The sequence below is a fragment of the Misgurnus anguillicaudatus genome, chromosome 3 (genome assembly GCF_027580225.2).
Source record: "Misgurnus anguillicaudatus chromosome 3, ASM2758022v2, whole genome shotgun sequence".
NCBI classification, from domain to species: Eukaryota; Metazoa; Chordata; class Actinopteri; order Cypriniformes; family Cobitidae; genus Misgurnus; species Misgurnus anguillicaudatus.
This window is the reverse complement of record NC_073339.2, coordinates 17,467,626-17,484,548: the sequence shown is the minus strand read 5'-3', so window position 1 is coordinate 17,484,548 and position 16,923 is coordinate 17,467,626. Positions and strand designations below refer to the sequence as shown.

The 16,923-nt window shown below is 37.6% G+C and overlaps 1 protein-coding gene across 3 annotated transcripts; it reads right to left on the bottom strand.

Annotated features, from left to right (window-relative positions):
* Window positions 1-906: 906 nt before the first annotated feature.
* poll (polymerase (DNA directed), lambda) lies at window positions 907-11,490 on the bottom strand. 3 transcript variants are annotated; one of them, XM_055204968.2, is made up of 9 exons: window positions 11,390-11,490; window positions 8,438-8,572; window positions 7,569-7,863; window positions 7,331-7,439; window positions 6,933-7,247; window positions 4,228-4,401; window positions 3,633-3,761; window positions 1,993-2,161; window positions 907-1,523 (listed from the first exon to the last, which is right to left on the bottom strand). In XM_055204968.2, the coding sequence occupies exons 2-9, from the start codon at window positions 8,553-8,555 to the stop codon at window positions 1,162-1,164; spliced, it is 1,671 nt and encodes a 556-aa protein (XP_055060943.2). In that variant the 5' UTR covers window positions 8,556-8,572; window positions 11,390-11,490; the 3' UTR covers window positions 907-1,161. The 3 variants fall into 3 exon arrangements, with proteins under 3 accessions (XP_055060943.2, XP_055060941.2, XP_073718561.1); XM_055204966.2 differs by having other exon boundaries at window positions 1,993-2,155; XM_073862460.1 differs by lacking the exon at window positions 11,390-11,490 and adding an exon at window positions 10,955-10,975.
* Between the last annotated feature and the right edge of the window lie 5,433 nt (window positions 11,491-16,923).

Genomic DNA, 16,923 nt, shown 5'->3' with positions numbered 1-16,923 from the left:
TAATTGGCTTTGAATTATGTTTTTCCTACCTGGTTAATAAATTGTTATGTTTGGATTTATTCTGTGGCTACGAAAGTTATTGACATAATTAGTAAATTACGATGTATCCTTGTTTCCGCAACGTCTGAAAATCAGGCTAGTTTTTTACGGACTAAAATCCCAGATTAGATGGCATAGTAGTACATCAGCGGAGGATTTTAGAGATCCGACTAGCACTTGGCGCTAGTTTAAGTTAAATTAGATGCGTGGAGGCTAATTTCCTGTTTAGAGTAACATGTAAATGTTGTCTGACCACTCTAAATCAGACGAGCCTCAACCTCTGGTTATTTCAATATTAATCTATCTAAGTTGCATATTAAATTATGTCACGATTATACAAAGCTATCATTGGAGAGGACGGTCAGTTTGTTTTATGATAGTGGTCGTGAGCCTCTGGTTAGAAACAAATATTGTAATAATTAAGTTGCACCTCTATGGGGACTAAATAAAGTATGTTCAGAGATGAGCACGCATGAAAGGCGGCCTTCTGAACATATGGTCTAACCTCTAGCAGCGACCAAGCCTGATTCGGTTGTGATCGTGGGCCCGCATGATTATTAAATATTAATAAACGGCCGGTGCGTGAGTCCAAAGCGACATGAGTAGCCGAATGAACGGATGCAATAACAAGTAGGGCTAAACAAGAATAACCAAACATCCACCTAAATTCTGTAACTGTTAAAAGTAATCATCAATCCGATTAATATTAACATTATCTTGGAGTCAGATAATAATACAAAATTGCATAAATGCCAAAACGTCACTTGCAAGCGCCGGAAAAGACTGAACGCGCTATTACCCTTCGTTTGGATTCCGTCGTTGGGCCGAACGGATGGATGGGGCCACATTTTGCCCCTTACAGTGACGTGTTTCAGCAATATTTTTCTAACATTTATAATGTGTTTAGAAACAGTTCCCTAAAATGACTTTACACAAACTTTAATGAAACTTCTAATCAATCCTTTAAGAACATTCATTCATGATAAGATTTGTATATAGACATTATCAATGCAATTCATATGGATTACCTGATTCACTCCCTCCCACATTTATCATGTAAAGAGCATGATTGCGTTTTGTTAAAATCTGCAGTCAAATTTAATTCATCATAATTCAGAAACATCACCAGTCTCGCTCACGCGGTTCTCTGTAGGGCACGCCAAGTTGTTTGAAAACATCTTTCTCTGTTGGAGTGTGCAATGGTGTCCCCGCCACCAGCTTCACACCATTTTGCCGCACAACGTGACAGTTCAGTGAGTGCTCGGAGAGGCTCATGCCCTTGGTCTTAGCCAATGCTCTCATTGATCGGTTGAAGTGGGCAGAGCCAGTGAAGTAAAGAAGAGCACATGCAAATTCAGCATAGGGCACCACAATGATGTCCAAGCGCCTGTGGCGCTGCATAGGGCCGGGAAGCCGACAGATACCCATGTACTTCTTTTGCTCACCATTCTCTTCATGGCTAACAAGGTCATCAGTCAGAAAACCTGAGTGGGAGTATAAAAATAACAGTATGTTTTCAGAGCTGAAAGAGCAGATTCTTGTAACTACAACATGGCAAAGATTTAGTAATAAAGTCGTCTTCCATTTTATTTAGCTATAGCTCCACGACCACACAACATATTACATATGCCATAGCCTTAATATGGAAAATAATGTTTTTTTAACTAACCAGAAACCAAGTGAACACCAAAAACAAAATAAAAATGTTATTTTAGCAACATAATATGGGCTCAGTAAATGGCAATAATATGTTTTGGTTGAATGTGCATTGTAAACCTTGGTTTAGCTACTGTTAAAATGTGATTAAAAAAGAAAGTTGAGTTAATTTGGTAATTGAAGTTGTAACAGACCAATGACCTGACCTAAATTACCATATTTTTAGCTCCAAAAAGTGGTTTGTTCATAACTGCCTATAATAGAAAGTCTCTTTTCATTTACTGTATAATAGCATACCAGTCTGATGAAGAAGATGCAACAGCTTGCTGAAAACTCCCTTGTGTGATTCTCCATCAGGATGAGTGATAAGAACATCTACATCTCCACATGTGGTCTTCCCCCTGCGGTATGAACCACACGCAAAAACCAGCAGCTGTGCGTCCACATTGTGTGCTGCCTCCTTTACCTTTAAAAAACGAAATCATTCATAACTTGATATCGTAAGAAACTCTCAATATGCCATTATTTTGATAAAATAACAAAACAAAGAAACTATAGAAATCGCATATGGCATGCTTTAAAGATAGTAATTTATATATCACTCTTAAGAGAAAACTCCAGTTTTGCCTTGAATCATAACTTCTACATGTATTGTGAACATTTCAGTTCAGTTCAGTGTCTGTTGAATTCCAACAAACGCAAACCTTTGGAGTGACAAAGTCACCCACCAGCAATGTAAAAGGCTGAGAGCATGACAGGACACATGAAAGATGTTATTAAGGCTACTTTTACACAGAAACGATCGAAAAAGAAAATGAAAAAGTGGCATTGCGTTATCACTTTTTTTTCCGCGTTTATAAGAGCGTTTTGAAAGGGAAATCTGCGTGCATATGGTGATGCAAAAGTGTGTGATATTCAATGTAGTATGCACTCCAGACGGGAAGGTGGCAATGTGAAGCACTGACCACCAAGTCCGCACGCCTGCGTACAACCTTATTCCTTGTTCTCCCAGGTCTCGTCCAAAGCCGTCTGGAGGTAATTAATGCGCCTTCTCTGATCAGTAATACTAGCTGTGAATATTTCGTACAACTGCTGAAAAGACTTGTATATTTATCAGAGCTGCTATGGCAACTTGAAAGTCCGACGTATGGAAATAATCCGACATTTTTTGTTGTTGTTGTTATTTTCCTGAACTGGCGTATGCGCATATGCAATGAGAGCCATTTAGTCTGGCGGTGTCAGAAAACTATCGTAGGCTATCTTTGGACGCAAGACCGGGAAAACGGCCGTCTTTGAACCTCTCTCACTGTACGACATAGGACCACCAATGGAAAGCCACGATCACAGAAATCGCGACGATAGTTTCACGATGGCAATCTTTCGTCTGGGACAGCCAATTATCGTGCAGTGTATCCCGGGCTTTAGACGGGAATGCGATGGTAGATCGTTTTTAAGATTTCCACTCTGGAGGTTGGTTTCCCATTTTTACGTTTTTAAGCCCCAAAAAGCCTTCACAGTGTAAACGAAAGGTACATCCGATAAAATATTTTTACGTTTTCATCCTCAAGCGTTCTCGTGTAAACAGGCCCTAAACATCAGAGTTATTCCATCAAATATTCATTTTTGAACTATTTCTAAAATACATGTTAAAACATTAGTATTCATTTACTAATATTACATTAGTAGTATTCAAATATTTTTATTAGGAATTTGTCAGAAATGTTGTCGGTAGACAACAGATTGAAACAAAAATGATAGTGTTACTTAAACGGATACCTTTTTATAGTAAATATTGAAAAACTGAAAATAATCTTAAAGTGGTCTCTTAATTTTTCCAGAGCTGTATATTTGTACATGTAAGAAAACTTAGCAACATAATTGTTTGGTTATAGCTATTTTCTTTACCACAAGCTATTTGAAATAAGGTCCGTACAAACCGTTTTTTCAATAGCTGCTGCTTCACTCCTCGGCATCCGCTCAAGGAGATCTTCATAGTGTTTTAATCCGATCCTTAGTGTTTGATTCAAAACTGCCTTAGTACGGATGTCCTCTAATGTGCGAAAACCCTTTAAACAGAAAAATACAATATTTCTGTTAAGCTCATAAAATAAAATGATTGCTGTTTAATGACACTAAATAATTTCCAAAGCTCCTGTTAGCAATTGCAGGACAAAGCAAAGTGCAAATTAATGACTGTTTCCTCACAGGTTTCGTAAACACTACCCCTTTTATTGTTTGTAGCTTAGGAATTGAGGCTAGAAGAGTGCCACCACCTATCAACAATGATAAGACATCTGGGTCATAGTCAAAATCTTTGTTGTATCATCTACTATTCTCCCAGAGACTAATGTTATCTCACTGGTAACTAGAAGGAACATTTATTTTGTAGTATTAAAACATTGCTTACAGCAGCCTGCTTGCTTCAGACTACACAAACTTTCTGTTACATTACAGTGGCAACCATAAAAAATGCAAGTTAAACACAAATTAAACCTTTAAATGCAAATCCAATATGTAAACATTCTGTCTTACCTGCTGATACCACATCTGAGCAGTCTTTGCTCCTGCACCCCAAATATTAGTGAACATTTCAAGAACAGGCACTTCCTCCCCGATGTGGTCCAGTTTGCGCAAGTGCCCACTTTCCATGATTTCCTTAATCTTGTCTGCCATGCGTTTCCCAATGCCTGGAATCTTACATGCTTCCTGTAAACAGACATATAGTGAGCAAAAAAAGCATGTCCGTGTGAATAAAAAAAGGTTATAATGACAATTTTGAATTGTTATGAACTGTTATAACAATTAAAGTCCCACTTGTAAGTTTCTATTGTTGTTTATGTTTATGTGGTGTTTTTTAATATGCTTTACAGTAAGGTGACCAGATTTTTTAAATGAAAAACGGGGACATTTCCTAGTTAAATGGTGAAAAATTTAATTTGTTGTTATCTATGAATTAAAAAATGGGGACAAAATGTTTTTTTTTTTAAAGTTTTCTTTTTTTATTGTTGTGGGTTCACTGCAAAAAATGACTTGATATTTTGGTCTAAAAATTAGACTTATATTCTTAGGTCATTTTGCCCATCAAGCAAATGCATTTTGACTTAAGAATTTTTTTGTATTTGTACTGAAAACAAGAGAAAAATACTAAGAAAGTCATTTTTTTGCAGTGTTTCTAATTCAATTAACTGAACAATTTCTGTAGCCTAAAAATCTATTTTTCCCGTTTTTTGCACAAGAGACATACCTCATCAAAAATGACTTCTAATGTACTACTTGTAGCTGATTTCATAATATTGTAAACGTGAAGAACAGAAGGAAAAATGCAAAATGTAAACATATTTAGCCTACACAAAACAAATGCTCCGTAACATACTGTGATCAGTTCACTTCATTTGTTTATTATTGTAATTTAACATTAGAAGTTAGTACCTTAAGCCCCCATTACTTTTTTTCATATTTAATATCTTATGATAACTTGATTGATGATAATGATGCTTTCTCGTGTCTCGTTGTAAATTCTTCATCGCTAAATCAATGGCGTGCGCAAGTAATAAGTAGCTCGCGGCCCCCTCTGCTGGTGAAAATAATCATTACATGATTGCTCCGGTCTGTTACTACAAACGCTATGTTTTTCAGTGTATTTGCTGGTTGTTTTGGACATGCTGTAAAACGGGGACATTTCCGGGGACAGCCTCCGTCGGGGACAGAACACCAAAAAACGGGACTGTCCCCGGAAAACGGGGACGTCTGGTCACCTTACTTTACAGTCCCTCCAGAAAAACGTGATTATGCGATCGCATGATTCAATGCATAATCAGCCAAAGTCCGCATACTTATGTGGGGGCCGCATTTTTTCAAATACGCCGCACTTTCTCCGCATAAATTGCAGATTTCCGTGCGTAAAATATGCGGGGCTTGCATGATTTCATAATTCCCACATTTTTATTGCAAAAAGTCACATATATCCTAGCAGAAAGTTGAAAAATGTTGCATTTACTTCACACAAGGGCAGCCATGTCCCTTGTTACCATGGGAACGTTTTGAAGTGAAGTAATTACGTGACGTAAACATCATTGAAAAGCTGCAAGTTCCCGCAGCTTTAGCAAGTTCTCGCAGCTTTAGCAAGTTCTCGCAGCTTTAGCAAGTTCTCGCAGCTTTAGCAAGTTCCCGCAAATTCACTGCATAAATTGATTAAAAAATCCCGCATATTCCATCGCATTTTTTAAGAAAATGTGCCGCAAACTCTGTATTTTTCTGGAAGGACTGGTTTAAGATAACCCATGTGCAAATCATTCAACAGCATTGCTGAGCATTTTCTCCAAAATACTTGAGTTTTCCAAAGACGTCTTATTCTTATGGCTTGAAATCGCCTTGGTTTGCTACATCACACACGTAACCAATTACATCATCAGCGCTAAAAACAGTGCTGCAAACGTAAAGTTCACAGACTTGGCAGTTATGTGTCTGAAACTATGTAAACTAGCATCGATTTATGTATACAAAAAGGTGGAGGCGGGTACTAAATCGCATATCAGGGAAGTAGTCCTTCATAATTCCTAAAAAGGAAATTACATTAAAGCAGTTTTAAAGCATGTAGAAATTACTGTCACAGGAAAAACTTAATACAAATGCTATTATGATGCTCAAAGATGAGTTTTAAGTGATAAAATTATCGACTACAGGGAGACTTTAAAGGGGACAATTCACAAGACTTTTTAAGATGTTAAATAAAACGTTGGTGTCCCCAGAGTGTATATGTGAAATTTTAGCTTAAAATACACCACAGACAATTTATTGTAACATGTTAAAACTGCTACATTTGTAGGTGGAAAAATGTACTGTTTTGCATTTAAAAATATTAATGGTGGTTGGTTGAAATTGAAACTCAATTTTGCTGTCAATTTTTCTCTCTCTCTCTGCACTAAATGGAAGTGCCGTGGTTGGAAAGTGCTAATTAAGGGGCGGTAAATATTATAATAAAATCCCGTTCTGACATCACAAGGGGAGCCAAATTTCAATGAACTATTTTCACATGCTTGCAGAGAATGGTTTATCAGAATTAAGTTACTGGGTTGTTCTTTTTCACATTTTCTAGGTTGATAGAAGCACTGGGGACCCAATTATAGCACTTTTTTTCAATAAATCATACATGATTAAAACTAATGTGAATATGCAAACTACAATGCAACAGCAACAATGTCTTAAAAACGTTTAGTTAAAGGGAAATTTGAACTGACCTCGTATGTAGTTATGGGCTTACTATAGCTTTTAAGAGCATTAATTGCTTTAGAGTAGCCCAGAGCTCTCCATTTATCGCCTGTGTGTGTATAGGCTTTAGCCAGTGGCTCCAGTTTGTCAGTAATGTGCTTGTTATGGTTCTCCCCTTTACTTGTGGATGGCTGGCCACAAACCCACTTTTCAGACAAAACTGGTTGCTCTGACAAACTCTGGCTTTCGTTGCTATCAGATGGGTGAATGCCACTGATCAAAGCTTCCAGGTCCTTCTGAGACACCCCATCTTCCTCATTGTGGTCTTCCTGAACGTCAGCCACCTGCGAAACAGGTCATCTGAAATGCTTTGTGAGGGGTAAAATACATACAAAATAAATTAAAAAAGTTAAAAACATTTTAGTACCTTCTCATTAAGATCTACTTGAGTTGGAACCAAAGGATCCTGTGGTGCTTCCTCCGACACTTGTGCAATCTCAGTCTCTTCTGACTCCAGAGCAGGAGCAGTTGGGAGACTGAGGACAGAATAGAGACAGTGTGTAACCCGGGACACAATCATTAAATACTTTTTCTTCCCATAATCTTCATTTATTCATTCTCAGTATTATGGCACATTAAGCTACATCTGAAACAATGTCTCTTACCTCTTAAGAAGGAGACTGTAGTCTTCAGACTCTAATAATCTTTTTTCACTGATGCAGGCACTCAACCAACTGCATTTCACCAGCTGAACATCAGGGGGCAGCTTTTCCACTTTTAAAAGCCTCAAAGCTCTTTTACAATCAACTGAATCATCTACCACCACATGTGTGCAACTGGGAGAGAATATGGCCACTGACTGTCCTCCATTTTGGATGATCTGTCGATGAAATATGTCACACCTGGTTTTCCCTATTCCAGCAGGGACTATGTGAACTGTGGCTCCCTTAAAAATTGTATCTAAGAAAAAGACGACAATGTAAATACTGTTTATAATCATGACAAAACTGTACTAAATGTAGAGCAGGGAAACTACAATAATTTTAATAAAGCAGTGTTCTTAAAGCGTAACTAAACCCTAAACCAACTTTTTTTAGTTAATGATCTGTAAGAATGCGGCTTTATTAGTGCTGTTCATTGATTTTAGTATGTTTTTTGACATTTGGATATAAAGTGTTTCAATACTATAATATATGGAGTAAAAACGTCTGAGTGCTGCCCTCTTCAGTTTGAACGGTGGCTACTGCAGTTGAATTTTCCTATTGGATGGTGGGTCCAAATGACTCGACGTAAACAGGTTCAAGAACACCACGCCCTTGTTACGATCTCACCACACACTTAGTTCGTCCCCTCTATCTCCGTTGGGATCTGCCCACTTTTCTTGCATTTTTCAAATATTGCCAGTGGGTGGAGTCAGGCTCTGACCAGGGGTTTAGTTACGCTTTAAAAGAAAAGCTATTCTCTGTATGGTTGTGTTTCTCCATATGATATTCGATCAAGTAGATCTGCCTTCAACAAGTGTATATTCCAGTACCTGTTGGAGCCGTTATTGGTTCAGCAGGTGCCCTCTTAAGGGAGGGTGCGTCCTTTGACTCATTTGCCCTTCGTCTTTTTACTTTCGGGAAGGCTTTTAGGATACCGTGACCCTCCATTCCGGTCAGGGAAAGTCCTTTAAAAACAAACATCCTAATCAGTAGAGTCTTCAGATACATATTAAACAGTCTTTGTACATTTGTACGTGTACCTCTGAAATCAAATGACACATCCAAGATGATCGGATCTCGCAAATTATGATCTGAAAGGCGTTTCTCGTTAACGATTGAACTTAGCACTTAAGAGTGCAGTTCACACATTTAGCATCTTTTGCACGCGAAAAATACATCATTTTGAATGAAGACATGTGGCAAGCACGCTTAAATAGAGATGTAACTACCAGTGAGGGCCGGCGAGTACTTTGAGGACACTCGAGTCAAAGTTCGTCACAACATGTATGTATCCCATCATGTGTATGGTTCGTAATTTTAAAATATGTTTTCTGCATGTCGAGTGATCCTATGTGCATCACGTGTCTTGTCAAAATAAGTGCCCGCTGCAGAAGTGTCTTGAGGGTTTATGATAAAAGAGACGCTCGCGTTTGCCAGATACTCACATAACCTCATGCGTAATCAGAGTATACTGTTAAGGGAGTGTCTTGCGTGTATTTTGTGAACGTGAGCATCTCTTTTATCATAAACGTGTGCAGCAGGCACTTATTTTGACAAAACACATGCTGCACATGGTTCACATGATGCAACAAACACATATTTTGAAAACACAAGCAACAGACATGACACTCTGAACACATATTTTGAATTTGCGCCTCTCGGATGAGCAGTTACGAGCCGCCACTCAGATCACCGCAATGATTGCACGTCTCTCTAAAAAACACCAGGGGGAGCTGCAGCGCCTGTATAAACGAGACAGTATCAGATTACTTTAAAATATGTGTTGCCAGGTAAACCTTGTGTGAAAATTATTTCATAAACAAACACATTTTTTTATGAGAATTAAATGTCAAAACAATAAAACAGGCAATTAATCAGCACAATTTATTAGACAATTAACGGTCAGCCAAATTTTAATAATCGTGACAGCCCCAGAGACGGCTGTGACACACGTTAGCGCAACAACATCAGCATGCACTACCAGTAAACAAATAGAGGTACGCAGCTCGTAGCACCAAACACACTGTGCGTTGATCATGTCGAATTTCTGACACTGTCAGAAAACTATTGTAGGCTATCTTTGAACCTCTCTCACTGTATGACATAGGACAACTGATGAAGAGCCATGAATGTTTCCCAATGGCAATCTTTCGTCTGGGACAGACAAAAATCGTGCAGTGTATCCCGGGCTTAAAGGGCTCTGAGCTATGCGGTTGAGTAGAGGCGGATACTAATTTGCATATCCATAGATCCACGTATACTAAATGAGTGAATTACATTCAAGCAGTTTTAAAGCATGAAACAATTTCTGTCACAGAATAGACTTTTGAACATCCTATTATGATGCTCAAAGATGAGTTTTAAGTGATAAAATTATACAAGGTAAAAGGAGACTTTAATGTTTCGACCGAGGGGCAACCTTCCGATCTCTCTAATGAAGGAAATACGGAAGTGACTTAAACTGCAATTCATCGACTGGCCGCTTGAGGCTGGCTCCAAAAGGGAGTCAATTCCCATAGCCTCCCATGTTAAAAATGCCCAACTTTACAGTAGAAAATAATATGTTTACAGCGTGGTACAAAAAGTGTTTTTGGTTTATATAGCTAATTTTGCTCTTCATGACAACTGTGAGGGGGGTCACCCACGTCCCGCCTCTTTACCCATTTTCGGTTTTCCGCGAGTGATTCGCGGCCAAGATGGCGATGGCAGGCAACGCCTACTTTAAGCTTCAAAAACGATTTTGGCCCTATCCCAAATGGCACACTCCAGACTTGTGGTCCTCCTCAGAGTCCACACTTTGATGACATCACGAAGTCCAGTCTTGATGCGAGTCCACGTGGGTGCACCGGAGTTGTATTTTGGGACAGACTCGAGCATCACACCGGAAATAGGTAGATAAGTTGCCCGTCAGTGTGAACTCCTCCCTTCCGTCGACTGATTGCCCTTTCGCAAGGACTTCTGGGTTGGCAAAGTGCGCAAAGCCTGCTGTAGTGCGGGCTTCGGTGAAGACCGCATCAAGGGAGGCGCTGATGAGCACACTTCAAAGCGTAAAAATGACAGATGGGACACCCTACGGACTCCTAGACTAAGCGAGAACGCGCAATTTAAGCCCACAAGACCGAAAGTCCACATGAAGTGCGCCATTTGGGACAGGGCCCTTCACAAACCAATGGGTGACGTCACGGACACTACGCCCATATTTTTTTACGGTCTATGGTTTCGACTCCTCCGTACTAACGTCTTTCTTTGCTTGCATCCTAGAAGGGTGGAGCTAGTTAGACGAGAGGAAGGAAAGCAACGAAGATGCAAAAAAATGAGAAGCATCCATACAGTCTGTTGTGCTGCACCTCTATGGGGCTGACAGCAACTTCTGGGAACTTTGTAGAGTCTTCATGATACGCCATTGCTATAAAAAAATTAGTATTGGAGTGAACCGAGTTGTCGAAACTCTCCTTCAATGGCTTCTTCTACTAACGTTATCTGTATTCCATTTTTATGCGGCGCACGAGCGTGCAATAATAGATCACTCAATCTAGCCATACTAATCATCAACAGCAGGAGTGGTCGAATTAACGTTAGGTGATGTCATCTTGGATTTGTCATATATGTCTAACTGTTACGTACAAAAAACAAATTGAAACCAGACCTAGACCCGTTTCTGCCAGGAAACGTTTAAAAGGAGCGAAAGTATAAGCAAAATATGCGAATGTATTAAAGCGTACATTAAATATTACATATATTTTACTCCAAAAATGTAAACTGTCAAAACAACTTCCACATACCCAACACAGCTTCTCCGAGGAACACACCAGTATTATTTTGAAATGAATAACTTCCTGGTTTTTCTTCTTCTTTTACGCTTAATGGCGGTTGGCAAACCAGCTTTTTTGTGAATTTCCGCCACCCACTGGGATGGAGTGTGAATACCAAGGAGGGGGAAAGGCAAGTACTTCCAGTATAAAAAAATCTGTTATAATCTATATATATATATAGTGATTTTGTGTTTAATTTTAATAATGTAAAATATCATCAATGTATAATGTATATTGTTAAACAAAAATAGTTTACTAAACTAAAAATCCAAATGTCTAGTTTTGTAAATATCTGTTGAAGCATCTGAGCCAGTGATAAATCATTAAATTGATAGTTCACCCAAAAATGAAAATGTTGTCATCATTTACTCACCCTAATGTTGTTTCAAACCTGTATACATTTCTTTGTTTTGATGAACACAAGACAAGATATTTTAAGGAATGTTTTTTTAACCAAACCCTTCATGAGCCCCATTTACTTCCATAGTATTTTTGTTCCTACTATGTGAATAATGGGGCTCATGATTGGTTGCAAACATTTCTCGAGGTATTTCTTCCCTCGTGTTCATCAGGAAAAAAGGGAGGTGCATGCAGGTTTGTGAGAACATGGGAGTGTCAAAATTATGACAGAAATTTCATTTTTGGGTGAACTATTCCTTTAAAGATATAAACTATAAACGTTTTGTTATTGCCAGTAGTAAATTGAGCTCCCACTAGATGATGCTATTGGTTTAGGAATCTGTAGTGCCATAGCAACCTGAGAGACGTGGCATCTAGTTTTGATAGTTATTCTAAGAATTTCAATTATGTCCTTCTTTGGTTGTTTGTTAAATTATATTAGAAATGTTTTCTCATTCTTTAACAAGTAGCTTTTTTATTTACATCTTGACTTTAGAATGAGTGTGCATCAGAACTCTGTTTAGCTCCTAGTTAGGACACTGACCAAAGAGTTGGCCATTCTCCTTAAAAATTCCCCTCAGACACCACACAAAACAGTGAGGTTTATGTTATGTTGAGCGAATGCTTATGTTCTCTCAGAAATGTTTATACTATATCATATGCTAGCAAAGGTATTTGCCAAAAGTTTCTAGTGTTGTGCTATGAAGCTGACAACAGTAGCCGACCAAATAATACAAAAGACAAAGCACTAGTCAACGACATAAAAAAGACAATTTTTTTATTGAGTATTTGCATTTAACTATACACACATTAAGTACAAACAGGTTAACATTCAGCTTAAATGTATAAAAAATATATCAGTTCAGTATTTTGTTAACAAATATCTGTGATGTTTCACTATGTGGTTATTAAGGCCAAAGTCGTCAGGGTCCCGGTCTGTAGTAAATTAGATTTCTTGCCAGTGCACAAATATGTGAACACAACATACTGATTCATGACATCGAAAGCTGATTGAAACACACACTGTTTGCACAAAATCATTGCATAACAGATGTATCAAAAAGTTAACACCAACCCTGAGTAAATTTACTACACATGCTTCTGATGTTTAAAATGTTTTCCTACGCTATTGGATTGTTTTTTACAAGATTGGGTACCACTTACAATAACACAAAATTACACACTACTTCAGAGGCCACACACAGACTCAACAGCGTAGACTCCTTTCAACAGACCTGCAGCTGTGAAGAAGCGACGGGGTTTCATAGAGCACACAGTGGACATTAGCAATTAAAATCTCTATTTTATTGTTCATCTGCTCTGCTGTTACTGCGCCAATCGAGACAATCTGTTTCCTGCACACGCTGTGCTAACAATCATCATCGCATCTGGTTTATGGGGAAAAAGATGATTTTCGGATAATTAAACACAGCTTATAACAAAATCATTTTATGATGTTGTACACAGACACACGAATGCACGCACACACACACATACACAAACGTACACACACTGATGGCATGATGTCATTCTCCGAATGTCAGTGAATATTCTCTCTGAGAACAGACATGTGAGATGTATCAAAGCCATATCTAGGACCATACTACTGCATTTGAGAAGTGTTTTTATGATTTATGAAGTATATGTCTCTTGGAGGAAACTCTTCAAAAGTTTTTAGTTAAAAACTAAACCAAAAGTCTTAGTCTGTTTTAATTAAAAACAAGATTTTTATTTTAAATGAAGCAAACTCTTGTTTGTGAGCTCGAAAACTAAATCTGTGATTCAGATTAGGATAACATTAAATTAATTAACATTAATGCTAACCAAAACATACATTAAAATGAACATATATGTGAACATGTCTTTGAAATCCAGGCTAAAGTCTCATAATCTAATTTTAAGATTAAGGGCATCAAAGTTTGTTTTTAATAATTTAATTCACATGACCTTACTAAACATTTAAGGTTCTATTTTACAGAATATTTTTTACATTAAGTAAGATGATTATATAAAACAGTAAATCACAAAAATAAATTTTCACAGGCAATGAACACGTTCAAATATTATTACTGTACATGTAAAACTTTACATGGGTAGCAACACAGAATCTGTGAGCTGTTAAACAGTATAAATGACCCATCTGTCAGAAAGTCATCCTCATAGCAACAGCATTTCTACGCTGTCCTGAGTTGACCTGGTAACCTTAAAGTGGTCATGGCATGCCAATCTGATTTTTTCCATGTTAAAGTGCTACGATTGGGTCCCCAGTGCTTCTATCAACCTAGAAAATGTGAAAAAATAGGTTGTTGAAATTTGGCCCTCCTTATGATGTCATAAAGGAATCTTATTATAATAATACCATCCCTTAATCTGCACTATCCAACCACAGCACAGCCATTTAGTGCAGAGAGAAAGAGAAAGAGAAAATAATTCACAGCACAATTGAGTTTGAATTGCAACAAACCACCATCATTGTGATCAGTGTTTGCACTTCCTTAGCATTTTAAAGGAAACACCCGAATCGGCACATTTTTGCACACACCTACAAAGTGGCAATTTTAACATGCTATCTATAATAAATTATTTATATGGTATTTTGAGCTAAAACTTCACATGTGTACTCTGGGGACACCAAAGATTTATTTGACATCTTAAAAAAGTCTTATGACATGGCCCCTTTAAATCTCGAGCTGGTAGAGGCATATTATGATGCGCTTTCTCACAGTACATAAGTGTGAAACTTATATGTGAGGAGAGAATATTGGAAATTATTAGGTCAAAATGAAACAAAAGCAAATTTGTGTGCAGTCTGGGATAATCTAATCAGCCAACATTCAGTAATCTTTCTAATCTCTGACATAAACAGTTGCCAGATTAGTTACAGCTGTTGTTTGGCGGTGTTAACTTGATCTAGCTTTGACAACTTCATGGGTCTTTTAAATCCAGGTTTTGCAGTCCTTTATTGTACTCCATTTGCTTTATATGCAAAAAAATATATATATATTTTGAGAGTTACCTATCCCTAGATATCCAGTATTCCTAGTATGCTTGGTGCCTTACCACTTTCATTATGTTTAATGATAGTGTTAAAGTACAATGTATATAGAAAACAAAGCACAGTCATATACTGTAGAATTATCTTTAAAGGTCAAGGTAATCCCTCTGGTGGTCTGACTGTTGTATAAATGTGACCCAGCCTGTGAAAACCCAGCAATGGTTTTTTTTTGTGGTTTACTTTTTTTTTCAAAAAAACATCCTCCATAATGTGACGAACATTCTGTGAAAATAGAATCTTGATATCTTGAGTACTGTCAGAAAAAAAGATGCAAAACTGTACCTTTTCTGTCACTAGGGTGGTACCTTGGTACTGTTTTGTACCTTTACAGGTAATACAAATTGTGTGGACCTTTAAAAGTACAGTTAACTGTTTTGCACCCCTAAAATTTAACTGGTATAAAATTGTTCCTTAAGGTACACAATAGGGTATAATATTGTACCCCAAAAGGTACAACATTTCAATGTGTTGTATACCCATAAAGGTACAAAAAGGTACCTTTGAGGGTACCACCCCAGTGACAGAAAAAGGTAACATTTTTACCTTTTTTATGACAGTGGCAATTATTGAAATCATAATGAAATTAAGGCGATGGTTCACCAAAAAATTACAATTCTGTTATTATTTACCCACCCTCAAGTTGTTCCAAACCTCTATAAATAACTTTTTTCTATCTAGGGAAGATATTTAAAACATTTGTTTGTAGCAAAGCAGATCAAAGGCAGAAAATAATACTATGAAAGTAAATGTTGCCCCAAATCTGTTTGGTTACCGACATTGTAATGAAATACATCCATCAGAGGGTTAAATGTCCAGTGTGTTTTTAGCGGCATCTAGTGGTGAGATTGCATATTGCAACCAACAGCTTAGTCCATAGCTCACCCATCAATTTCGAAATACAAAGACAAGCTACGGTAGCTGCCACAGGACAAACATGTCGTTGTCTGCGTCAAAGTAATGACAAAACACGCCCTAGAGCAGTTTTCCATTGAGGGCTACTGTAGAAACATGGCAGCCACTTTCATGTAAGGAAACCCGCAGTGTATGTAGATAAAAATGGATCATTCAAAGGTAATATAAACAATACAGTTCATTGTGTAAGGTCTTTATACACCACTGATAATATAGTTATGCATATTATATTGCATTTCTGTCAAGAGATCCTCCTAAAAGTTTCACATTACACCTTTAAATTCTATGGGTTATTTGTTATAAGTGCATGCATTTGCATCTAGTGTGGAGTAGCCTAGTAATCTATCTAGCCTATTGTGTAGAAAAATGTTTACTAATCATTTGTTAAAGAAATACTTCATCAAAATATGACAATTCTCTCATAATTTACCCTTATGGCATCACACATCAAAGACTTTTAATCAGACAGTCCCTATAAAAGCTCTATTTCTAAAGTTTGAAATAAGCATATGTGATCATTTAGCTTCTCTGAAAAAGTCTCTTTTATCATCAACCCTTTAGACACATCTGCAGCAGGCACTTATTTTGACAAGACACGTGATGAACAAAGGATTTGTCGACGCGCAGAACACATATTTTGAAATTACGAATCACACACATGACGGGCTACATGTTGTGACGAACTTCGCATCGAGCGCCACCACTGAATCTGTATAAATAAGGTTTCAAGACACATTTTCCCTCAGCACTCCCCTTAAATAAAGATTTTTATATTTTTATATCCACTGGGGGAAGAAAATAACCTTTCAAAGCCACCTGTGTTAATTCTCTGTATGTCTTTGTCTCTCATGTTCAGTTTTCCTCCCTCCTTTCTCTTGTTTATCTGTCTCTTTCTGTGCTTGTTTTCTTTGTTTAGTTTTACTTTATCTCCCTTTCTCAATGTTTCTCCAGCCACATTTTTCTTCATTCAATTAATTCTAGTCCACATATCACTGGAGAGAAAGGAAACACCTGCTTTGTTAGTTTTCTATTTACAGCACTCCTTTGGTAACAGACCCACTGTCTCTCAGTGCAGCAGGTGCTCATGGGTGATAAGAACTACCTGTCAACTGGTTCACTCTCACTCGTCACTTTCAGA

Bases quoted from the DNA above. Each gene is read 5' to 3' on its own strand.
- poll (XM_055204968.2), bottom strand. From the start codon at position 8,555: ATGGAGGGTCACGGTATCCTAAAAGCCTTCCCGAAAGTAAAAAGACGA. The intron at 4,402-6,932 runs GTCAGTTCAAAT...GTCTGTTTACAG, and splicing joins AGCCCATAACTACATACGAG to GAAGCATGTAAGATTCCAGG. The intron at 1,524-1,992 runs GTATGCTATTAT...ACTCCCACTCAG, and splicing joins GCATCTTCTTCATCAGACTG to GTTTTCTGACTGATGACCTT.